The 24954-nt window shown below is 40.9% G+C and overlaps 1 protein-coding gene across 27 annotated transcripts in view; it reads left to right on the top strand.

Annotated features, from left to right (window-relative positions):
* BBX (BBX high mobility group box domain containing) overlaps positions 1 to 24954 on the top strand; it is a 166645-nt gene that overhangs the window by 96462 nt on the left and 45229 nt on the right. For 23 of the 27 annotated variants that reach the window (XM_063349568.1, XM_063349504.1, XM_063349515.1 and 20 more), the window contains 5 exons: positions 5418 to 5485; positions 12202 to 12282; positions 14510 to 14590; positions 19790 to 19870; positions 23485 to 23565. In XM_063349568.1, coding sequence (XP_063205638.1) covers positions 5418 to 5485; positions 12202 to 12282; positions 14510 to 14590; positions 19790 to 19870; positions 23485 to 23565 — 392 coding nt within the window. The remainder of the gene's footprint in view (positions 1 to 5417; positions 5486 to 12201; positions 12283 to 14509; positions 14591 to 19789; positions 19871 to 23484; positions 23566 to 24954) is intronic. The other 4 variants (XM_063349444.1, XM_063349605.1, XM_063349428.1 and 1 more) reach the window with 3 other exon arrangements.

Raw genomic sequence — 24954 nt, 5'->3', positions numbered from 1 at the left:
CTATGATTAGTAATCTGCTGTTTACAAAAACAATTTATGGATGTCTGTAAAGTTGGAGGTGTCAACATTCTTGTGGATGAATGTACTGCTGGAGCTAACTTCTTGTAATTAAATCAAGAGAAGAGTAATTTAATTTCACTTAAAACATGCACTTTTGCCCATTATACCTTGGAGGAGAGGATTCTAACCTTTTAAACATTTAAAAAAAAAAATTCAAATCTGGTAATAAGTGTAGGTGGAGTGCCTGAACTGGTGAAAGGCAGATAATCTCTCACTGCTGGCTTATCCACAAATAGCAGAACTGTTGCAATCATGACCTTAAAATACAGAGACATGAATGTTAAATACTGGCAGCTGAAGAACCTAACAGTCAATGTGGAAAATAATTTTTTCCCCCACCACCCTTTTTTTTTTTTTCCCCGTTTTTGCGGTTTAAAGTTTCTAATTTTATAAATACTGATATATTTGAAACTTTGTCCGATCCTACTTAGTTTTTGACAAATGCGTGGCAGATAGGACTTTTCTGCTTAGAGAGATCATGAGCTGGAGAGTGGAAAATGGTTTTATGGAACAAGTATAAAAGGATAAAAAGGCATGTACACCTTTTTGACAGTATAGTGGTATGAAAATTCCTGTAATGAAATTCCTTCTGGCTATGAAGGAACTGTGAAATGTGATCAAAAGAAAGTTTTTTGTGCTACATAGTTATGATATGTGGGAGACCAGTTCTAAAAATCGCAAGTCCCTTCATCCCATTCTGCTTTTGCTATCAAGAGGAGTAATTTCTATGCTCCTTATAGGTTTACTGACTTAACACAAAGAACAAGTAATAGGTCTTGGTCTACCTGTTTGCCATCCCCCACCGCTCCTGCTGGTCAAATGTAGAGTTTCTGAGTACAGAGAGATCTCGAATCAACGTCTGTCAGAGTAGAGGACAGAAAACTTAAGAATTAATTAGAAATTAATCTAATCCATTGTTTTATCTACGGAGCCATTCATTTCTGAAGGAAGGCCCTTTTGTGCTACATCTGATTTAATGTTTTTTATTATTATTTATTTAACTGCAGACTGAGTCAATGAGCATAATAATTCATAGGGGTCTCACTCCAGTCCTTATGCCAATGAAGCCTGACTATTTCTGGAGTATAACAATAGCTCATAAGGTAACGACAGCTTCTGACAGAGATGTTAACAGCATCCAAATCATGACAAGTCTGCCATGCCAAATGGATTACTGTTTTGTCAGCTATATACCAGTTTGTGCTAAATGTGTTTTGTTGTGTTCTTCTCTCCGTGACTTCATAGGATAGTTCAGTTCAACTCTAACTCTTCTATCCAGCACAGCCTCTTTTAAAATGCAGGTGGCTGTATACTAGCCAATGAACTAAAATATAGCTGAACCACCTCAAAAACACTTCTACCTTTGAAAGGCCACTGACTGTCTTGCATCTTCAAAGCAGATAGCTTCCTTAAGACAGGGATTATATGATTCCACAATCATTCCAGGAAATCAGTTTTACTTGTTGGTAGTTGTTAATCCTGCCTTGATTGCTTTTTAAATGTTACATTTCATTTTGGAAAATGCAATATGTAGAGAGTAAGATCTTCCTTTCTTTTTTTTCTAAGCCTCTCGTATTGACTCGTCATTGTGTCAAGAGGCTGAGGTGTGGCAGCAGCATTGGGCTTCTGACTTGCGGACCCCACTAGTGGTGTCCATGCTCATGCAGCCTGGAAGCTGTAATTGAGCATGTTTTCCTCATGACATGGCTCACCTGTGATCTGTTGTAGGGCATAGGGCCAAGACAACTGCTGTTCACAGGTGAACGTGACCATTGCAGCATCTACCGTCACAGCTACAGAGCAAAGTGAGCAACAGCTTTGCTATACAAATGTGGAAGATTCCCAATACTTTCACATTTCTGCATCAGAAGAAAAACCTCTGAGCCAAAAAGCCTTTTAGTGAAGCGAAGGGTAGAAAAAAGGCACTTCCTTGAGTAGGCAATATCTTGATAGAGATGCAATTTTTTGTTTTTTTAGAAAGAAGCTTAATTCTGCACCCAGGTAAAAGTTAGTTGAAACTGACACCTGCTGGCCTTCTTTCTACTTAGTTCTTCCGCAGTTCTTTATTTCCTCTGACTGAAAAAACGTGATGATGAACAAGCCAGCCTGCTGAGTGTCCAAACCCGACCAATACTAACAAAGTATGTCGTTCCCAAATAGTGAGATGGTTTTAAGTTTCTTCAATATTAAAAACTGTTGAGAAAGTCACGAATCGCCTCCCATTCTGCAAGTCAAATGTCTGTGCTATTTTCTCACTACTGTTGATTTAACTGTAAATTGCTTTAAAAATAGCACTTAAAATTCTTAATTCTTCAAACCAGTAAGTTCCTCGTGTCATAAAAGAAACATTGTTGGGCTGAGAAGGCACTATAAACATATGGCAGTGTCTGCATATGTACATTTTGTCTTCCCTTAGATGGAGTTCTTTTGTAATTTGAAACCTTAGTGGAAGGATTTTTGTTTTTATCATGATCAGACATCTAAGCACCAGCCCTCTGCTACAGCTGCAGCATAAGTATTCAAGGTCTTTAAGGACCAAATTACACTTGCTTTCCACTTAGCTGTCATTTTTTTCCTTCCTCTTAATTTTCATATTTAAATAAACAGTCTTAAGTATTTTCTTACTTGGGGAAAAAGCAGTCCTATCCTTGTCCTGTTACTTAAGCTACTTATTTGAAGGGCAGAAAGCTGAGACCACCAAGAAGATATTTAGAGGCAGGGGAAGAATTTTAGAGCCATAAACTGGGTGTTCTCCAGTTGTCCAAAACTGAGGAGGGGGAAGAAGATCCACAGGTAATTAAAGTGGAGCACAAGAGAGGAGTGGGGAGACATCAGTGTGATGTGGGCCTAAGAAAGTGCTTTACTGCAGCATGTCAGACAAAGTCTTTTCAAGACCTGTAGAGTTAATGCCATTGAACAGAGCACAGCTCATCTGATGTGGTTGCCCTGCTGGTCATTGACATACAAGAAAGATGAACTCCACCTGGAATAACTGGAGAGGAGAGCTATCTGATCGATGGGGGCCGTGGGAGATGGACAGGCTAGATGACATGAGGAGATCTTGATTTGCTTAGGCTAGGAAAGCAAGTGGAAGAAGAGTAGGGTGATTCCTGTAAACACAGAAGAGGGAAATACCATTTAGGTAGAACACAAAAAAAAAAAAAAGGAGGAAGAATGTATGCCTCCTGGTCCTGAGTAAATTTAAACTGAAAACTTGAAAAAAGCTTTCACTTCTTGGATTTGGGTTTTGCAACAGCCTTCCTTCCAATGGGAACTAAGAAAGTAGAAAGCAACCAGCCAAGCTCTTGGTGTTTAATATGAAGCTCAGTAAGTTTATGATGGGCCTAAAGATCTCTTGCCATCTTTCGTGCCTCCAAATTAACTGCCTGCTCAGGCATTATCTTTCAAGGTACATGTTCACATGTCACTTCTAAATTGCTCTGGTATCTTCTTGTTTGAAGGACTGAACGGTTTCTGATCAAGTGTTTTGATGGCAAAAAGTGCTGTGCTGACAGGATCACTTCACTTATAATTATGCTTAGGTACTTGCTGGCCCGTCCCATTTTCTGTCTCCATTTCTTCAAACACTTCTTGTTACTAGATTCTACACTTCTGATAGTGCCTTGTTTCTTTGTAGAAACTTAATATCTTTTGTTCCCTTTTTTATTTAAAAGTTTAAAAAAAAAAACAACAACCTACGAAAACCCCACATACCTTCTACCTGTTTACTATGGTAAATGAAAAAATCAATTACAGTTGAACATTGGTTTTAAAGCCAGATGCTATTTAGGCTGTGCTCTTAAGATAATGAGCCACTCTTCTATCCTTGAGATAGTGGTTGAGCCTGATTTATTCACATTGCCTTCCTCTGCTTCTATTTGCTGCTGTTGTAAGACAGTATTGAAAAAGCTTAGCCAGTGAATGTCAGTGCAAGATGCTGTCTGTGTGAGAACTTTTGGCAGCATTTGTGCTATTGAATTAAACAGCACCAGTGAGTATTCCCATAAACTGGACCTTGATCATCTGTAGCACTAAATCATTTGGAGCTTTACAGGTACAGGTTTGGCCCACGTCAGCTGAGAAGCTCAACAAATTCCCCAGCACCGCTCATGAGTGGGAATGGGCCAGGGGATTTCCCAGTGGGCATTTTGGATGCAGCTATTGTGCATCCAAATTTTGCATAACAAAATGCAACCAAATGGACAAGGGTAACTGTGCCAGTTGGCCTGCATTCCAGGGACTGGTCCCAGGCACGTGTAATTATTGTTGTAGAGAGAGGTTTTGTATAGTTCAGTGAAAGGAAATTGTAAAATGCGAGTGCACGCTTAGTGAAACCTGGGGAAGGTTACTTATCTTTGGCCTTTAATTGTTACTGAATTTGGCATCTCAGCAATACAGCAAGGATAATGTTTCCCTTTCTCTTACGTTGTGCCTGTTGTGCAAGCCATTTGGGCCACAGACTGTCTCCCTGTCTATACATAACGTTCTGTTAAATCAGGCCCCTGCATTGCTTCCAAGGCACTCCCCCAAAATCAGACAATTAGACTTCATAATGATGAAGAGCAACCACTGTTCTGAGTGGAAAAGCCACTCCATGAGTAATTCAGTCCCACTGTTCACTGCTTTCACTTCTTGTTGTCGTTTCCTGAGCTCCTGAGATACGGGAAGGCTGGAGGCGAGAAGCTGTCAGCATCAAATGCTTGGAGAAAGAACATTTATATCTCCATTTTACTTTCCTCAATTATATATTGTATTGGCAGGGCAACAGGTAGGCAGGCAGCTTGCCTGGCCAGTGCCTGCGCTGTTCTGGCACAGAGGATTAAGCGCTTCATGCTTCAGAGCTGTCAGGCTGGCACTTTTCACCAGTAAATGCAGCTCTAAATTAAAGCTAAATGAAAATAGAAATTTTGCTTCAGAGCTTGATCGTGTCATTTTGTTCCATCTTTTTACTTGTTCAGTGGCTAAGGAAGGGAACTACTCCCTCAGTAGGAGCATCCATTGAGTTATAAACTTGTGCCGATATTAGAGCATCTTTGTGTATATTTATGTATGAGATCATTACAGTTGCTATTTTAAAGATATCCATCTCTGTAGTACATAAAACCTTTGGCAGTAAAATTGTAAATCCACGCAATGGGGTGTTAAGCACACAAATCCAATTAAATCCTTCAAACAGCTTTGAAAGCCTCTCCCAGAGGGTACAAAAATGGTTATTTGTGATTCTCTTGAACTGCCTTTTATGGCAGCTTGCTTAGAGTGTCTGTGACAAGTAGTCTTCTGGGGGTTTAACACTGCAAATGGTAGGTTCTTTAAGCAAGCAAATGAATAAACTTAAGACTTGGTTTTACTCTTAACAGATCCTACACAAATGGGAGGCCTGAGTATGCTGCTTCTAGCAGGGGAACATGCCCTGACTGCACAAGAGGTAAGGAACTCTCTTCTCTCCCTTACCGCGAGGCCTCAGTTTAAAGAGAGCTCTGAAGAGGAGTATTTGACCAGCGGGAAGTGAAATTTAAGATACATCTTGGGTAACCTCAGATGGGACTGAAGTGTGAGCCCTGTGATCTGAGTCTTGTATCCCAACTGTGAACATAGAGTTTGGGCCCAGGTTTTATATTGGTTCAATGTTAACTCTGCTGACTGAATATTTTGATCAGACCAGGCAAGTCTGCCCCCTGAGAGGATATTGTCACAGGTAGAAGGGTTGAAATACAATGACTGTGTTAAACAGGTGGTTTGCAAGCTTTTTTGGGCAAGGATTTCATATGCTTGTGCAGTGCCTCACACAGCTGTGGACTTGGCATTCATAAAAAAAGGGAGGAGGACTTCTTTTTTGCTTTTTTGTTGTTGTTGGGAGGAAAGGCAATCATTAACTGTCTGTATGTGATACCCCCGAATGCAAAATGTGTAGTGCATTTGAGATAGATTGCTCCTGGACTGCCAAGACCGAGCTAAGATTCCTCAATGCATTGCACACCAGTTTGAGCAGTGGAAGTCTTTGTGCAGATGTGGGTACTGGCTTTCTGTGCTGCAGCATGAAAAATAAGAAACACTAGGATAAGGCTGGCAGAGAAGTGAAAAGAAATTGATTATTTTGTGCTAAAATGAGAGTGCCCTGTAGTTTTCAAACTTCTAGTCTCAACTTAGAGTTTAAAAACTGCTTTTACTATGCTGTCATGTTTAAATGGGAGGAAAGGTGTACTGTAGTCACAGATAGTTCCATTAAGAAGGGTCTTTGCTATGGCCTTGTGAGTTGAGCCAGAAATTAGTCTATACTTACTAATGAGTTACCTTATTTTAATTGTCCCACACTGTCTGAGAAGCAGGTAAGGGTCAGAGCACTTTGCCAGGGAGCAAAACTGCATGTCTCTGATTCTTTCAGAGGATCCCCTATGTAAAATGCATCTTCCAGAACAATCTGTGTGCTTGGTATTCTCAAAGGGATCCAAATGGATGAATTTCAGTCCTCCTAACTGTGCATCAGCATGAATTGAGTCTCCAGTTGTGTTTCTGTGCACTGGGAAACTTCCTTAGTTTCTTTGTGTGGCAGCCCTGGTGTGTTTTCCATTTTCCTTTGTTTCCTTTTAATTCAGTGTTTCAGTGGTGATTAGACATGAAGCAAATACTTCTCGCGCTTGTTTTTCCCCAAACGCAGTAAAGATCCTAAACCTCTTCAGACTTGGGTAACGGAAGAGTACTTCTGGCTTCCCATCCTCGGGCGTGTGGTCAGAGGAGACATAAGGCGTTTGTCCTTGCATGCCTATGGGTTGAATTTCCGTGCTTTATGCTTGAAAACAGTTTCATGCTCAGACCAGCGTTTGGGAGGTTAGCAGAAGACGCTAGGAGGTGGTATGGCAGGATGAGTAAGAAGCACCAGAATTCATTGTGGAATTGGTAAACTGCTTGCTTCTTCAGAGGAGGGGAGTTAGTTGTGTTGCGTTAGAGTTGGTATTGATGTGGGAGGGAATTTGGTGTACTAAGGTGACTGCTGAGGTATTGTCAGTGAAGAGGTTCAGAAGTTGCTTAACTACAGAAAATACAGGTATTGTTTTTATAGCCGTGTAAGTATATAAATATATGTTGTATATCTAAACCCCTGGCATTTCTATTTATTTTTTTTTTAAAAAAGGATAGATGTAGTGTCATTTGTAAAAGAATGCTCCAAATGATATCATGTAGTCTTCATTATCATTAAAGTGTATATGTGTACAGGTAAGATGCACATGCATATATATGTTTCTTAAACTGAGGGACTGCCAGAAGTAAGATTACCTGTCAACATGCAGTTTGATTGCTTGTGCACATGTATGATTATGCAGACTTGCGTGGCCTTGTAAGCATAGGTCTTTAATAATACTATGATCTTAAAAACTGGTAATAGAAGGGAGGGCAGTGGTGGCATAGTTTGCTCAGAACTTGGGAGAAGACGAGGGAAATTATACTTAGACGTCTGCTAATCCCACATAAATGTGTTCAGCACCCACTGATTTTCTGTCAAGTGTGTGTTAATGGAAGTATAGGGACTTTTCAAGTCAGATGTTTAACCTTCGCGTTGTCAGAAGCCCGGATGTCAGGTAACAAAGTGAACAGGCCCCAGCGGAAGGATGGGAAGAGGCGTAAGAGCGATATTTACAAAGTTGCCTTGAGACTGCAGTCACCATCTCTGTGTGTTGCCAGTTGTGTTCCTGTTGTTGTAATTTTTTTCAATAGACTAGGCAATTTTTCTTCTGATAACAGAATTCAGTGTCAGTACATGACTGATTTCCAGGCGGCATCTGGAGTTACTAAGCAGATAGGCAAGAGAAGCTACAGACCTTACCAGCTGTAAATAAAGTACTAGTTGTCCTGGTTTAAGGTAAAACAGAACCAATTTTCTGGTTAGTAATATTACTTTTTAGCTGGGGCTCTTCTAACTGACTAAACTCTGAAATTAACAGTATATTGTTCAGAAACTGTTCACTCTGAGTGATAAGACCTGATTATACCAAGGAATATAGCACAGAGGCTCTCGCTTATACTTACTGCTATAACAACCAAGGTCAGCTAACTTAGTTGCTTGCCCCGATAGAGGGTCGGAAGCGGAAAAGCATGGAGGGGTCCCCCCTGCAGGGAGGAGCGGACGGGACTGGTGACCCAAAACTGACCATCAGGGTATTCCTTGGTATGAAAGCTAAGGGATCAAAGGGTCAAGTCTTTTCTTCAATGGCCAACGTCTGAGGAGGACTGTGTCTGTTCATTTGCCTTTGATCCCGATCTGAGCATTCCTGACTCTAGTTCTGGAATTCAGCTCCTGTCCGTTGCTGACTCCAGTCTGGGACCTTCCCTGTGCCTGCTGGTGATGCGATCGTCATCCTGCGAGCTGGATACGGTTTTGTATATATTGTATACTTTTTAATTATTGTTTTTATTATTCTATTATTATTTACTATTTTCTTATTATTATTTTCATTAAAGTAGTTTAGTTCTTTAGATAAACTCGTAAATCTCCTTATCTCTTCCTCTCCTCCCTGAGGAGAGAGGCAGGGGGAGGGCCATCTGTCATTCTGATTGGCCAATCCGGCCAAAACCAAGACACCAGTAAATAAAGGACTTGGATATATTCAGTGAGTTTCCATCTGGCTTTTGGGTCCTCTCATCAGTTACACAAGACTGCGGTGCATATATGAGCATATTTTGTTGAACACCCGAGCAGAAACGCCAGACGGGTCTGCTCCAGCTACTGTCTTGTGCTAGGCGAAGCTCGGTCCTCGCAGCAGGTTTATTAGCTGAAGAGCTGAAGTTGGGTGAGGAGCGCTCTTTGCTTGCCCGCTCACCTCCCTCCCTGCACATCTCCCTTGCTTGCCCGTCGGGCCCGTTCCTTGCCTTACAGCAGCACCTAGTGGCCTGTCTGTAGGTTACTGCCCAGAAATACTGAAATTTGTAGTGTAGTCCGAAACCTGGCTCTTCTACCAGTTTCCTCCCTGGCCGCTGCCCGGCACATCAGGACGGCATTAAAGCCTCACGTCGGTCAGTGCAGAAGGTGAGCCAGGGGCCGCCCGTCACTTTCATTCAGCGTGATCCATTTAGAGCAGGTTACGGTAACCTGCAGAGAAAGGGAGGCTACGGAGGCGTTATCCTTGCGGTTTCCTTCTCTTTGAGAACAAAAGGTTACCCTACATGCAGTGCTGGGTCTGTGCACAGTGGTATTGCCCGGGGTGTAAAACAGAAGTGAAAAATCTCTCGGTGCAGCTGAGGGTAAGCTGAGAGGAGGAAAGAAGAAATGAGGAGATGCTGAGGATGTTTATTACGGCAGGAAATGAGACATACGCAATGGCACTATTTGTGCATCCATTCCCTGCGGTAATTATTTGAACGCTTTGATCAAGTTCAGCCTGGTGGAGGTTAGAACTCTTGGAGATAATAACTTTTCCCCAAGTCGGGAGTGTGTGGGGAGTGGCAGAGCAGAAGAAACCAGCTCAAATTAGTGCTTCTGTCAAGCAAAGGCAACAGTATTAACTTCTTAAAGATAATGGAAATTGACAGGATAAGTGTAGTTGTTGTAACCACAAAATCATCTCTTGAGTTACTGGACACCAGCAATCTCTCCTTGAAACACAAAGCTGTAGGAGACCGGGCTTCACACCTTCCACGACTTGTGGTTCCTGGTACCGCAAGGTGAACAAGCCGTGCCTGACCCACAGCACGTGGCCTTGGAGGCAGCAAGATGGCTCATCCTCCCTCTCCGTGCCTGCCCGGGGAGCGAGCGAGTGCCATACAGCACTTATGTTGCAGGGGCTGAGCCGTAACAGCCCCTCTCGGGGGGGGCTTCTCCCCTCCAGCACGGTGCTCCTAGGGTGGCACAGGTGAATGGCTGCTCCCAACTCGGAGCTGGTTTGTGCCGTGCCAGCTGTTGACACGTTCATGCGGACATGTCCTTAGATAGGCAGAGGAAGGTGTGAAGCCTCGGCCTCCATTAGGGCGGGTGGGCAGGGTTCAAGCATTGCGTGGCCCCGCAGCGCCTGCCTTGGGGAGCGGAGAGGTTTCACACGGCTTCCTCATTCACATCGCTTCTCCTAAGCAAAACAGTGCCCTTTTGTATGGCACATTAAATATAGGCTCCACTTGCAAACAGACTGCTTCAATAGATAGCAGAAACAAAGCTACATAAGGCAGCTGGTCAAACCGCAGAACATTTAAGTTATATGGGGAACAAAATCCCAAATTTGGTTATTCCTGCGAAAATCCCGCTAGTGAAGCGGCCTGAAATAACCAAATGAGTGCTCAGGCATGCAAGCAGCATCCTTACATATTTCATAGAATCATTTAGGTTGGAAAAGACCCTTGGGATCATCGAGTGCAACCATCAACCCCACTCTACAAAGTTCTCCCCTACACTATATCCCCTAACACCACATCTAAATAACTCTTAAACACATACAGGGATGGTGACTCCACCACCTCCCTGGGCAGCCTATTCCAGTGTCTGACCACTCTTTCTGTGATTCTGTCTAACCACTCTTTCACACCAGTGCAGAGGCTTGGACCTTCAGAGACGAGTCACTCAACAGCAGCGAGATGAGTATGCATCCCTGGTACAATCCACACCGCTGCTGAGACGCAGACATCTTAAATAGATCATACAGAAACATGAGAAAAGCAGTAATAAACATGACATGAGTGAAAACAGTAACACAAACCATTGAAAAAAAACAAAAGACAGGCATTAAAAATACATTCTTTGTAACCCTTGGGGTTGGTATACTCCCATAGTACACTGATGAAACATCCTGTTCAGTGTTTAATAAATATAATGGAAGCACAGATCATAGGAAGCACTGTTGGTTTTATGGCAGGAAGAAACAAGTTTGACTGTGTACATTAAGCAAATTGCGTGGTATAGTTCCCCTTGGCTGTGGGTTGCTACACTCAGATTTAGTGTTTTCAGGGGAGTAGGGGTAGCAGATTCCTGAAACGAAAGGCCATGGGTGCTATTGCAGTGCTTAAGCATCTGGGACAAAGAGCAGCAGTACAAACCACATGTGCGGTAGGCCTGCTTATTCTGCAGTGCTTTGTGCTTACCGGCAACAGATGCAGTTGCTAGCTAAATCTCCTGTGTGCATTCATGAATAAATGCCATTGCCATACTTGTTTTCGTAATAAATAAGAGAAGAAAAGCATTTGCATCAAAGTGTTTTAAATAAACTGAAATACCGTGAAAAATTTGAAATGGTTTAGGAAAAAAAAAAAGATCCATCCTGTTACTTCCCTAAAATCCCACAAAGCCTCCTTCCTTTCTTCTGTTTCCTGTAAGCCATGTTACATACCTTATTTTATACTAACAGTACCTTATGCTTCTAGGAATTACGCATGTAAATCTTCTACGCTTAAATGTGACATTTAATGAAGGTCTTGTATTTGATACAATTCCTTTACAGAATGATGCTTGATTAACACATTTCTGTCTAAAAAAGAATTGTATGGCTAAGCTCTGTGTTAGTTTGAATAAGGCTGTTGGTTTTGAGCAGTCATTTCTTTGTATTTTGATTTCAGAAGTTATGACTCTTTCTTGCACTGTTTCTCATAAGCACCCCAAAATGGATGTTTAGGTACATTATTTGAGCAATTTTAGGCTTGTAGTACCCTTAAATACTTATTTTCATGTTGTCAGGGGCTGGGAATTATTTTTCTAATAAGCGTTTCTGTCACTTAGCAACCCTCAGTGTCTTCAATTTTTTTCTTTTAGCTTCTAAATAATTTTCGTATTCAGAATGGTAGTACAAATTACAGATGCAGCAGTGTTGATAGCATCACCGATACAAGGTAGTTGTGTGTGTAGCCCAGTATCATCAGTCTAGTATCCTGTTGCATAAAACTCTTTTGCAAAGTTTGGAATTACAAAAGAAAAAAAAATCCTTGGTATTTTTGTGGTCTTTCTTCCTAGGTGATTTTCAAATGCCCTAAAATGGGTGCTGAACTATGTTTTCACCTAAAGTTTGATTAAACCTGTCCAGAGCTGTGAAACATTAGATTAGATGTTGTGATACATTCTTCTCTTAAACATTACTTCTTGTTACTGCTGCCTGGTATTTTGTTTTGCTACCTGTTGTTCTTAGCTTCAAAAAAGCACCTTTGAAGTCTTACTCTGCACATTCCTTGTTTCAGATTTCCTCGAGTACTTGCCAATCTGATGCAACTAATTCTACGGAAACCTGTCAGAAGTCATCATTGTTTCAGTTTGCAGAGGTGAGTTTCTTTAAAAAGGGTTGTCTTCCCCATCTTCCCCTTCCTTTTAAGAAGCATCTGATGTTCAGCTGAAAGAGAAATCAGAAATCTTTGACTCAAGTTCATGCTTTTATTTGTTCCTTCTTTTTGGGTTTATGGTAATGGATCATTTATCAGGTAGATAGGTCAGACTGGAAGTGCAGGAGAGTGTGTTTAGGTACATGGTGGAAACCCTAGTGCAATAATGGAACTGTGGTTTAAGCAGTAAGTTAGAGATGAGTCATTCCTGCATTTAAACTAGAGTCTTACTAACTAAAGTTTTAACGTGTACATTTGGATGTCACATTATGTTCTCTATCTATTGTGGCTGCTTTAGTCGTTGACTCCATCAAAAATAACTGGAGTTCTGGAATTTCCAAAATTTTCTTCTATTCTATGACCACCAAATAGCTCTAGGCAGCTATACTTTAGTTTTACAATGTACAACATTTCCGTCAACGTATTCCCAGTTATTGGTAGAAGTGCAACTGTGGTGTTTTTGCTGTTGTTTGTTGTTTGTTGTCGGTTTTGGTTTTTTTTTTTAAAGTATACACTATTTCATCCAGTTTTAATGGATCTCATTGGCATAACTAACATGACAAGAATGAGATTGCAAAGAACCCTGGTCATCTGCAAGCATCACTTGTTTGATTATATCTTTCCAACTTTTTCGAAATTATCATAATCAAGTGACACAGAAATATTTAGCTATATAAATACTGATTGTGCAGGATGGTGGTGTTTTATTATGTGTTTTCACACCAGCCGTGAATCTGGTTCCTGTGTCTTTAATACTCATTGCTGTGTGCACCATCCTACTCCTCCCTAAACATCATCACTTATGGAGCAGATTATTGCAATCCTGGCACGCGGCAAATGGGAAACGTTTTGTCTTGGTTTTGTTTTAACATGAACCCACAAGACCTTGAGTTTCCAACTTAAGATCTGAGGCTTTCAAAATGTATTAGAAATAAAGCACTGGTCCTTTTTTTCTGATTAAAGGTAATGGCTGCAGTGAAGTACGTAACCTGTAATTAGGCTCTTAAACAACCTGCTGGCTTTTCGTGTTAGAAAGAGGAAATGCCTGGTGTGTGAGCAATACTTAAAAGCTTCTTAAAATTGGTTAATTCCAGTCTCACTTATGATAGTTCTATGGCAATAATTCATCATCCATCTTCCAGTATTTCTAAGATACTGTCGCATACTTATACTGTCAGTTGAGTAATGTCATACTTTGTATAGTTTCTCTTGGTAACGGTCTCTTTCTTAAATTTCACTGTTAAGTCCTTCAAAGAGTAAGACAAATGCTAGCTCACTTAATTGTTTCAGTTCCATTTTTCAGTGCTCAAGCAGGAAAGCGCTAGAGCCATGTGGTAGTAGGCAGGAATTGTGAGCTGCAAGATACGCTTCTGCTAAGGGCTTGTGACCCCTGGCTTTTCCTTACCCCTCAAAGAACTTCTTCACTGGATGCCAGGAAACAAGCTCATCTGCACCACTAAAACATGGGGTTTAGAAGTAGCTCACTGATGATCAGTAATTAGAAATGTGTATTAGCTAGTCTTACTTTTCAAGGATGTTAAACAGCCTGTAGTGAGGCTGCACCTAACCAGCGCATGGTAGGTACGTGTGTCAATGGCAAAATAATCGGTACTTGTACCAAAGTGTGATGTTGTTCAGAGGTGTCATTTGCAACAAAAATAATTGACACAAGTTAAACAATATAAAATGCAGTTACCTTTGTGTCTGGGATAGATCTGGTATCTCAGAGTACTTGCATGCATTGTGTCAGGGTCCACACTTACCTTCCTTGCTAAGTAGCAGTTTGTGCTCTATCAGCACCACCATTCTGCAGTCTCAGGTCTTTCACTGAACTGTGAAATACAATATAGCATTAGGTTTTTGTTGCTAATCCTCTTTTGACGTATCAGTAGGCAAATAAAAGCCCTTCAAAAAACTTTTAGCCTGTTCTATTTATTATAGGAAAGATTTTCCTTGAGAAAAATAATTCAAGATGACCGTTTCACAGATCACCCATTTATGTGTCTCCTGGAAAGCAGATACTGTTCTTTGTACAGGTGTGCTGGGACTCGTTTGTATGCTCTTAGGTACCAGGAGTCTTTCTGTACGATGGATCAGAAATTTAGCACGCGGAAGTTTGATACTGAAACTGAAGAGTTAGGTAATACAAATATAATTGTTTTCCTGACAGATCTCTTCAAGCACATCACAGCCTGGAGTCCCCGGAGCTGTAAAACAAACCGAGGAGTCTGCATTATTTCAGTTTGCTGAGGTATAATGGCTGAAATATGGTGGGGGAGGATGGGAGGAAGCAACGAACCAGTAAGAGTTGTCACTGAATGGCTAAGCGCCCTGCCTTATAAAGGATTCCCATCCGTAGACGTTTATCTTCATGACAGCATTGTGTTAAGAAAATTGTGGAGGGAATAACCAGTGACTAGTCGAGATGTTGTCCAGTTCTACCAGCGCTAGCATGCATAAAAGATACTGGGCTTCTGAACATTACCTGTCCTTCCATACCAAAGAACCACTGCAGACATTTTCCAAATGGTCTTTTAATTTACATCTAGGAAAACAACAAATAAAGACATTCCGAAATGACATTATGCACTGCCTATGGAAGAGGCTGCAGCAGTGCAAAATGGCAACCCCCCTAGAGGCAGGAATCCTTTGAGAAATAACCTTGCAGGTCAAAGGAAGCTTATCACAACAGCTCCAAGGATATGTAACAGCATTGTTAGGTGGTGACCTATAAATTACCCCTAAGTATGTAAGCTGTCCTCCTTCCTCCACTTATTGAAGAGTTGGAGTTCTTAAAGATTGCTTTTAAGAATTTCTTCTCACATGTGTTTAATGTGCCTCTATGAATTGACTTTCCACGTATACTCTTCTTGCCCATTTGGGGGAGTCTGGTACTGCTTGCAGAATCACTTACGCTAAAGGTATATTCAGGGCATATCGGACAAGACTAGGATTGGAGCTGGTGCTATTACTTACTGTTCGTTACTCCATGTGCTTACAGAGGTTTGACTACATACGACACGCTTCTTTCTGCTAAATGTAAAGCTAATTGCATGCTGCGTGTTTTTAGATGTATTTCTTAGGAGGCCCAATTAAGAAAAAACAATTTACTGATTCAGGTGCCATAAAATACCTGACTACAAACACCCCTATAAAAGATACAGCAGAGTTAGTATCTCTATTCAGGAAGGTGTTTTCATATGTCCCACCTTTTTTTAACGTTACGAATTAATGTGGAAAGCTCTTTTGAGAAAATTAGTGAAATTGAGCAGGATGAAACCATGTGCTGAAGCCAACCTTTTAAACCCAGTAAAAGATATAAGCTGGAGAACATTTCTTATGAATTTTATTGCAAAATGTTGTGCAAGTGAACCTACTAACTTAGTTTCAAAAATCTTAACCATCTTACATTCTAATTAAACAGCAATTTTAGATATCTGCAGAGTTGAACAGGCTATGAATTGCCTTGAGTACAGTATTTTCAAATTGTCATGTAAAACCATATTTACATTGTCATGTAAAACCATACACTCAAAATTTCGCAGAACGTAAAATAGTTTCCTCTTCAAATTGAACAAATAACAAAATGACGAACCTGAAAATTGTCATATGGATGTGACATCGCATTAAGTTGCATACCACTATGCTGAGCCAGCACACTTGGGACATTGGAGTGCATGTATGAATCATCAAATGTTAGGTGGAAGAGGTGCTTAGGAAGTTAATTAGAAACTGGAGAGGACAGTTTTAAAGTCAGGGTTAATATCTTTTTCTTCTAAAAATATTAAAATGTGTGTGCAGTATGGAGGTGATTGGTTTTTCAGTGTCTGGAAATAAGGGACAGAAATGTGGAAAAGCAAAAAACAAAACAACCAACCAACAAAAAAAAAACCAACCCCAAAACCCCCTTGTTGGCCATGGTTATTCCTCCTGTATTATACTGTTGTGAAACCTTAATGGCAGTGACTAGCACCATGTTTTGTCTATAGCAATAGAGAAATGTCTTTTTTTTTTTTTAAGATTACAGCCTGATTTCATTTAGGTTGTTCGAGGGGAAAGTCTTGAGCATACTACAGAACCTCTTAAAGCTTTCCCCCTCCGCTATTAAAGCTGCTTGTACTCTTTCAAATATAAGGGCTTTCATTTGCACAGGATGTCTTTGTCAAGTTTGGCAAAAATCCCATTCCTTACTGTGCCACTTCTTACTGGGTCCTGTCTATATGAATGCATTACTGCATTTAGGAAGCTAAATTATGGTAAGCAATTTGCAGTAGGCTGCTGTCAGCAATGTCCAGTGTTACAAAAGAAAAGAGAGAGGGAGAGAAAATAGTTATTTAGCCAGTAGCCAAGTAGACCTGTGAAGAAATGTGAAGTGTGCTGTGGTCTGATGTGCCTGGAGACTTTTGGCAGCCATCCCAGCTCAGTTTTGGTTCTGCTGGGTGTTCCTCATATGTTCCCTTTCTCTTTGCTGCCTTTGCGGCAGGGTGAGTAAGAGTGCCTCTTTGTGAAGACAGCAATCCCATTGAGTAGACTTGTCATTTAAAATGAACACCTTTACCCCAGGAGTACAAGTCCCCCGTCACTCAGAAACAGCTCATTATTTGTAGACGTAGCATGGGATTCTTTCTTCATTACAACCTCGGTTAGGCTTTCGTCTGTTTGTCTGTCCCAAGTGCTATAGTTTTCAATTAAACTTGTTGAGGATATGGCTAATGAGGCTTGCCCAGTGACTTGCTACAACAGATAATGAAAATCCCAGCACTAAGACTTCATTGGGTCCTGCGGCTCTGCAGGCGAGCACTGTGGAGATGATCACAGCTGATGTGACGTCCTCCTAAGAGGTTTTTTGAAATGTGGAGTGTTGCCAAGTTACACTCTCGGCTTTCTCATTCTACTCTGATTTTGGAAATACTTGGCCCTACTTTTTGTCCTTCTCATTTGTACCTTTAGGGGAAGCCATTATATAGGCCAGTGATTTCTGAGCAGTGGGCTGTGTTCCTCAGCGCGGTGGCTGTTTGCAAGCTGTCTGCTCACGTGGGCTGGTTGCTGTCATCCTCCTTGCCATGTGAGGGAAGCAGAGCAGATGGGACCCCTTGCTCTCTTGGTCTTACTGGATGTGTGTTTGGCAAACGTGAACAGATGGTGATGACTGCTTCATAGAGAAGAAACACGAGCACCTCTTAGATTTACTTAGCTAAACTCTCATCCGTTATTAAACGAAGAAAATGCTTCCTGAGAGTGAAAGCAATAAAATTGCTGGTTTACCCATCTTAAACACAAAATGAAGCCAAAACCCACAAACTCTTCACTTTCAGCTGCTTTTCTGAAGTTTTTCCTCTAGGTAATTTAATAAAAAAAAAAAAAGAATTGCATGCAGCATGCAACAAGGTGCAATTTTCTTTGCCGGTCCAGCAGGTTACTATGAGTTAAGAAAAATGCATGCTTGAGGATGATTTTGTCCCTGCTGCATTCTTACATACTCACTTTGAGCTGGCTTGCAGGCAACCCTTTCTGTTTATTTCTGTGCTGAATAGAAGGTTTGAATCCAGGACTTTAGGTCAAAATGCCTTGAAACTGGAGTGTGAGAGCTAGTCAGTATCTTCTCTTCCAGCTTTCCCTTAGGTAAAGCTGTAACCTTCCCAGGTAAAGCCTTTATGTAAAACAGATTAATATATTTGCTCTTTGCCTATATACTGAAATTATTAAATATCTGTGTTGAAGTGAAATGCCTGTTCTAGGAGGAGAAATGAAAAAGCGGTATCGTGGCATGTGCTTCTTATGCAAACTAGAATGTAATATAGTAGCTAAAATGCTGACCTGCATTGTAATACAAGATAACTTGATCCTAATGATCCCCAAGTTAAACCTCTACATAAGAAGGGGCTATTTGTGGTTGTAGTAGTCCAGGTTCCAATTATTCTAATTAAAACTGGAAGATGATGCTAAGAGACAGGGAATGAGATCTGTAACCTCACTGAGAGCTGATTGATCAGCCATCCTCTTCTGATGTTTGGCCAGCAACTTTGACAGAATGAGTTCAAGGTTTATGTCTCTTGTAGTTTGTTTTCTTGACTATGAAGAGAATCTTTTTGCTGAAGTGAGATGTTGGCTTCCTCTCTTTCTCTTAGTATAAGGATCTCACTTGCGTTTTGTTAGGAGCACCCGTTCCATCGTCAAAATGAGACTCTTTCTTCTTTCCTCACATTATGCATCAGGAGGCAAGATGTGTCTGCATGTTCTCAGGTTATACTTCAGTGTGTGGGTGTTTTTCTGTCCCTTTTATGCCATTCATACTGTACTGAAAAAATCATTAAAAGCTGAGAAATTATTACAGTAGAAATAAAAAGTTGAGGCCCTCTTCCTACAAAGTGCAGTGTACAAGATCACTTACCCACTGTGGTTCTGAGCAGCTTCCCTGAACTGTCTCAAAGCAAAACGAGGATTTTGAATTATTTTAGTTTAATATTAAGAATTGCTATTAATGTATATTCAAGTATTATTGCCCATATTTTAAATAGATTGCAGTAAAATGGATGTTCCATGTTGGGGGGGGAATGTGTGTGTTGTAATGAATCTCCTTGACAATTGGAAAGTAAACTCTTCAAATAATCTAGTTCAAAAGAAAGACATTAAATATAAAGAGAAAGGCTAAGACAATAATTTTTGCATCTGAAAGATCATGGTCATAAGTGTGACTTTTGCGATGAGGTAGATGCCATGGAAACACCGGTGGTCTTGCCCCTAATCTTAGGGCTTTTCAAGGTTTCCAGGTCAAATACTAACCAAGTAATGCCATGCCAGAATAAAAATTATTAACTCTTGCGTTGGTGAACTCATAATGCTGCACTTGGAAGCAGGTCAGAAAAAATGTGGCTGCAAAACCAATTCCCTGAAGTGCCCTGGTAGTTACTTACTCAGCGTTGGTGCTGGCACACCAATATCTATTTAGAAGGCTAGATTTGATCTCCAAATGTAAGGTCTTGTTTCTTTTTTTCTAACTAAATTAAAGTGAAACAAGCAGTGCCTGTGAGGACAAGCAGTCCTTTTCTATATATAACCAAATGGGAAACACTGCCCAGGCTTTCCAGGAGAATTTTATTTCCTTGACCAGTTTATGTTTTTAAGCAACAGGTAATGTCTTGTTCACTTAGTCACGTAAAGCACACGGCACGATAGAATATTAGCTGTGGAGAATACAAATGTAGAAGAGAATCCATCAGCCTAATCTACGGAAGAAATTCTGCATTTGCTTGTATCCTGCTGACTTCTAAGTGCCTGTTAATTGTTTCTTGGATGGGATTGCCTATCTGAAGTAGGGCCTTCTGGCAGAAAGATCTAAAAGTAACTGATTTAACTAACTCCTCAATTTTTTCGTTCTTTTTTTCTCTTCGTTTCTGTCTTTTCTGTGTGCCACTGAAATATTTTTCTCCTCTGTTCATTTAAAACCTAGATCTCATCAAATACTTCCCAGTTGTCAAGTCCTGAGCCAGTAAAGCAGTGTGGGAAGTCGGCACTCTTCCAGTTGGCAGAGGTAAAGTTATACCCATTAGTGTCACAATGGGAAGATGTGTGTATCTTTTCCCCAAAAAAGTATGAATTGCATAAGGTTTACTCTAGTATCAGATTTCATGTTTCAAGAAGCATAAATTAGTAAATAATGGAATAGCAAGAGAATTAGGCAGTTGCAGTGGCCCCAGGGACCTAGCTTTTCTTTATACACTTGTTAGTTTGGATAATTTCTTGGATACCACACAGAAGTTACACTTCTTTTTTGAAAAAATAGCCTTGTAACTATAATAAATGCAATGCTCAGGACAATAGCAAAGACAAAAGACAACAGCATTCTTCTTAATGAGGAGCTGGGTACCAGGATTCAAAATGTAAAGCTTCAGTTATAAGGACTGGAAGATGCATTGCTGAATCGGGGACCAAGAATAAGAAGAGAAAAGTAGACTTTGAGATCATCAGGAATCTTTATGAAGAGTTGGAAGCTGAAGCAGTGTATTAAGTTCTGAAATTGGCCTCTGTCAGCAGTAAACAAGAATACTAGGTCAGGTTTTCCTAGAAATTCTCTGTGAATCTTAAATATAACCTTGTAGAGGTCTCCTCTTTGATATCGATGAATCACTCAAAAACCTTTGAGGTTTGGTGTGCAAATATTATTCTTCTTGATGATTGAAAGATGAAGATACATGCTGTATTCCAGGTAAATAAGGGAGAGTGCTAGCACCTTACTTGTACCTTGTACATGTTTTTTTGCTTGGGTTTTTGTTTGTTGTTTATTTTTCAAAATCATGTCCTATTTCAGTGAGGAAAATGGTTCTCTAGATTCCATCTAGGGGCATCTAGCATATATTCTTGCTGGTGAGGTTAATCCCTCTCAGGGAAAAAAAGACAGAGATTGGAAGCACGGAAAGAGAAGTATTTTGTGCCTTGTTCCATGGATAGTAATGCTACTATCTATCTGACTTTATAGGAACTTATAGGAGTGGAAGAAAACCTGCCTTATTTTACAGGCAGTCCCTGGCAGTAGTAGAATTTGTGGGTGGTTGCTACGTTGTCAGCAGTACCTTTGCAAGAGTGATTACACCTAACTCTGATCAGTGATTCATAATGGCATTTGACTGTTGCAGCCCAGAGACAGCAGAAAGGCTGGTAGTATTTTGTCAGGGACAGCAGTAGGCTTTGAGTAGTGCTGCTCCGGCATAAAGCTGTTGTTGAGTGCAGCCTGAGTCTTGGAAGTCAGTGTTAAAAGTTGCGATGTGACTGTGAAGCTTGTGAAGCCCTGATTTGAGGGAAGGACAGGTGCTTGTCCACAGGAGTGCGGAGTTTGTACTGCAGTTGGCAGAAGAAGTGAAGCTAAGTCTGGCAGGATGACGTTTGCATGTTGGACAGGTTTCTGTGCTATCTCTCTCAGTGCTTGCTCAAATGGATTCTTACAAGCCTAATTTACTGTACAAAATGAATGTTAAAGGCTCTGATTCAAACTGAGAAAAGCATGGCAGATGTGCTAAGAACATCCTCCTTGTCTCTAGCTCTTGTGGGGCATTGGTGCTATTGATTTTTTTTTTTCCAGTTTTGAAGACCTCTGTAATGTTAGATTGAAATGGGATAAATAAAATCTGAGAATTCCAGCTTAAGTTTTATAGAATCAGAAAATTGCCTAGGTTGGAAGGGACCTTTCAGATCATCTAGTCCAACCATCAACCTAACTCTGACAAAAGCCATCACTAATCACTATATCTCTTAAGTACTATGTCTACCCATCTTTTAAATACCTCCAGGGATGGTGCCTTGACCACTTCCCTGGGCAGCCTTTTCGAATGCTTAATAACCCTTTCAGTGTAAAAATTTTTCCTAATATCCAGTCTAAACCTCCCCTGGCGCAACTTGAAGCCATTTCCTCTTGTCCTGTCGCCTGATACTTGGGAGAAGAGACCGATAACAGTTCAGGACCTGATTTGGAGCATCCCAAATAAACGGCATTCATTATCAACTCGAGGGTGTCTTAGGTTTGCAAGTTGATGTTGCAGACATCTGTGCCATGCTGCTGTTAACTCCAAACTGCAGATGCTGTGCACTGGAGGGGACTGAACTGCTGTCTCCATGCTACTGGCAAGGCAGGAGGGGTCTGGTGTGTTGGAGCTTGTCTGCTTCTGCACACCACATTGCTCTGCTCCTCCTTCACCTGTCTGCTATGTTGATTAACCAATTTTATCTTCTCCTCTCCACAAACACCCATTCCTTTTTGATATTTCACAGATGGTGATAAAATAAAATGCAGAAGTGTGTTAAATTATTTTCTAAAAAATTCCAAGAATTTCTAAGTTTCTAAAAATGGTTGGAGCAGCTGCTCTGCAGTCTGAAACCTTCAGAGGCTGTTCCTGATTGACTCTGCTGAGTCTCTTGCTGTGCCTAAATGCATGCTTTGTCTTTAGCCTTCAGTGCGGAGGCAGGAGAGTGAAGAGAGGCAGTGGTGGGGGTGCATGTCACCTCCAGAAGACAACAAGAGGCCACTTTTGCCACAGAGGGCTAACAATGCCTGGCTGTAAGCGGTGTTTGGAGACTTGAGCTGTAATGGTCAGAGCTTGGGAGATACTGTGAAGAGCTACAGCTTCCAGGAGACATAGGGATATAGCATTGATAACCTTTTTTGTTTATTTCCTTCACAGTAATGAAGGGTTGATTTCTGCAAAATCAACTTTGCGGGCCTGTGTTGGTTGAAAGCAATGAAATCTGAGTTTGGGGGGATAGGGGGACCTAAAAGGTTGTAAACACTTTAGTTCCTCAGTCCCTAGAGCTCCATCTCTTTCTAAGGAAGCAAGTATAAGAAACCTGCAAGTATAAGAAACCTGCAAGCCTGATCAGAGATGATGGAATAAGTCCTTAAAAATGGAACATTTTCTTCTCCATACTAATGGCAAATCCTGAGACCGATGCTTTTAATTTGTTTAGAAAAAGATAAGATTTAGAATCTTTAGAAAAGATTCTTGGCACCTAACTCAAAACTGACACAAAACACTCTAAAGTATTGAAAAGGATCATGGCTTGATACAGGAAAAAGATTCTGGAGAATAAACAGCTGCCTGCTTGCCAGATAGCCTCCCGTACTCTTGAGGGGTGGTAAAGGTTACGAAAGGCTTGAGGGCTCCTACTTCACTTTGGTTTTGTAGCATCTTTTTTATGTGAGTCCTATAGGACACCAACGCCTGACAGGAGTAACTTTCTTAAGCTATGAAAATGAAGTGATTTTGCAATCAAATGTCTAACTAAGCCTTCAAAAACACCACCAGCTGGGTTGCACGCTGGTGTAGATTGGTGCTGAGCTGCTGGAGACTGTTTATGTGCGAGAGAGCATGTGCTTCAGTTCCTCCTGCTCTTCAAAGGGAGTCCCAACAAGAAGATCCCCAAATCTGGAAAAAGCTTTTGGTGTCCAGTGGTATTATCCACCGGAGCAATGCCGGAGCAGGGTTTTATTTATAACAGCGTGCACAGGTCTGCACTTCTTTTTCAGTATATAATCTTATGAATGAGTTTTTGGAAGAGGGAGGAAATAACCCATTCAAAAGCTGTGTGGTAAACATAAAAGAATTGTGCTGGTAAAATAATGGTTTTCTTTTTTCTCCCCCTCTGTTTGTTCTTTAGATTTCTTCAAGTACATCCCATTCAGGTCCTTCTGATTTAACAAAACAGTGTGGAACATCAGCATTGTTTCAGCTGGCAGAGGTAATATTAAAATACTGGTGACTAATTACCACAGGTGCAGTGGGGTGGAGAAGTTAATTATGTTAATTGCCGAAGTCTGGAAGGCAGAACAGTGCTACAGTTCTAATTACAGTGTTGCTTATAGAAGCGTAAATTATCGTGGCTTGGGTGCCACAAGTCAAGGTGTCCCCAGACTGGCCGTCACTTGGAGGTTTCTAAGAGTGTGTGCTGCAGCTGAGAAGTGCCAGTGCCTGGTGGCAAAGGGACTTTCCAGTCACCATTGAGATTGTTTCAATTCCTTGTTTTAGGGTTTGGGGGTTTGACTGGTTTGGTTGGGGGTTGTGGGAGTGCGAGCGCAAGGAGTTGTGAGAGAGGGCTGGACTAGTCTGTTACTCAGATCAGGGCATTGCCATACAAGTACCAGTTAAAGGTCATTAGTCGCTTTCATTTATTTTTGCTTTTCATGCCTGCTGTTTTTTGAAGTGGGGAATAAACAGGTCAATAACTTATATAGAAACTCTGCTGTGATACTCAGCAGATCCTCCTTCTTGGAACATTTAAAACCAGTGGCATCTTATTGAAATGTTGTATTTCTTTTGTTTCTAAGCTTTTTTTTTTTTCCTAAGCTTTCCCAATCTTAAAGACTGCGAATTGCAAGTTTATTTAGAGCTAACAAAATTTTTTTGTGGCCACATCCATAGCCCTCTGTACTATTGGTTACTGCAGAAGCAGCAAAGGTATAAAGAAAAAACAAAAAAAAAAAACCAAAAAAAAAAAACAAAAAAAAAAAAAAAAAAAACATTTTCAGGGGTGTGTGTGTGTTTAATTGACAAAGTGTAATTACTGTCCAAAGAGTTGTATTCTAAAGATTGATCTTTAGCATTTGAAAATCACAGGCTGTGTTTACATTGCAGTGCAGTAAAGAAGTCACAGAAGTACCTTGGTACCAAGAACCCACTTCAACATAGTTGTGGGGTTCTCCTCTGCATAATTTAACTGCCTCCTGATAGATGCTGTGCTTCCCAAGCTCTGGTGTTTCCAGTGCTCAGACTAGCTTGACCTAAGCCAGATCAGGAGTTTCTGCCCTGTGCAGTGAGAATTTTGGAAACCTTCAAACTATTCTGTCACTGGTGTTATGCTCATACGTATATTGGTGTAAGAGGTATTTTTAGATTACAAGGAAAAAATGCTTTGCCAATTTGAGAAATCTAAAATTAAGCTAAAGACAGCCCATTGATCTGGAGGGTACATCCATACTGACCACATGGCCTGTGGGCTGAACTGCAGGATAGGGAAGCTCCTGAGGTCTGGTTCAAAGCAAGCCTCTTCCACCTGGTTTTGCTCCAGGTGGCTGTTTGTTTGGCTTCTGTTTTAAAAACAAAATAGCAGCAGAAATTCAGCTTGGAGGCT

This window comes from Chroicocephalus ridibundus, chromosome 1 (assembly GCF_963924245.1).
Source record: "Chroicocephalus ridibundus chromosome 1, bChrRid1.1, whole genome shotgun sequence".
Lineage (NCBI taxonomy): Eukaryota > Metazoa > Chordata > Aves > Charadriiformes > Laridae > Chroicocephalus > Chroicocephalus ridibundus.
The sequence above is the reverse complement of the archived record's forward strand: the minus strand, read 5'-3'. Positions and strand labels throughout refer to the sequence as shown.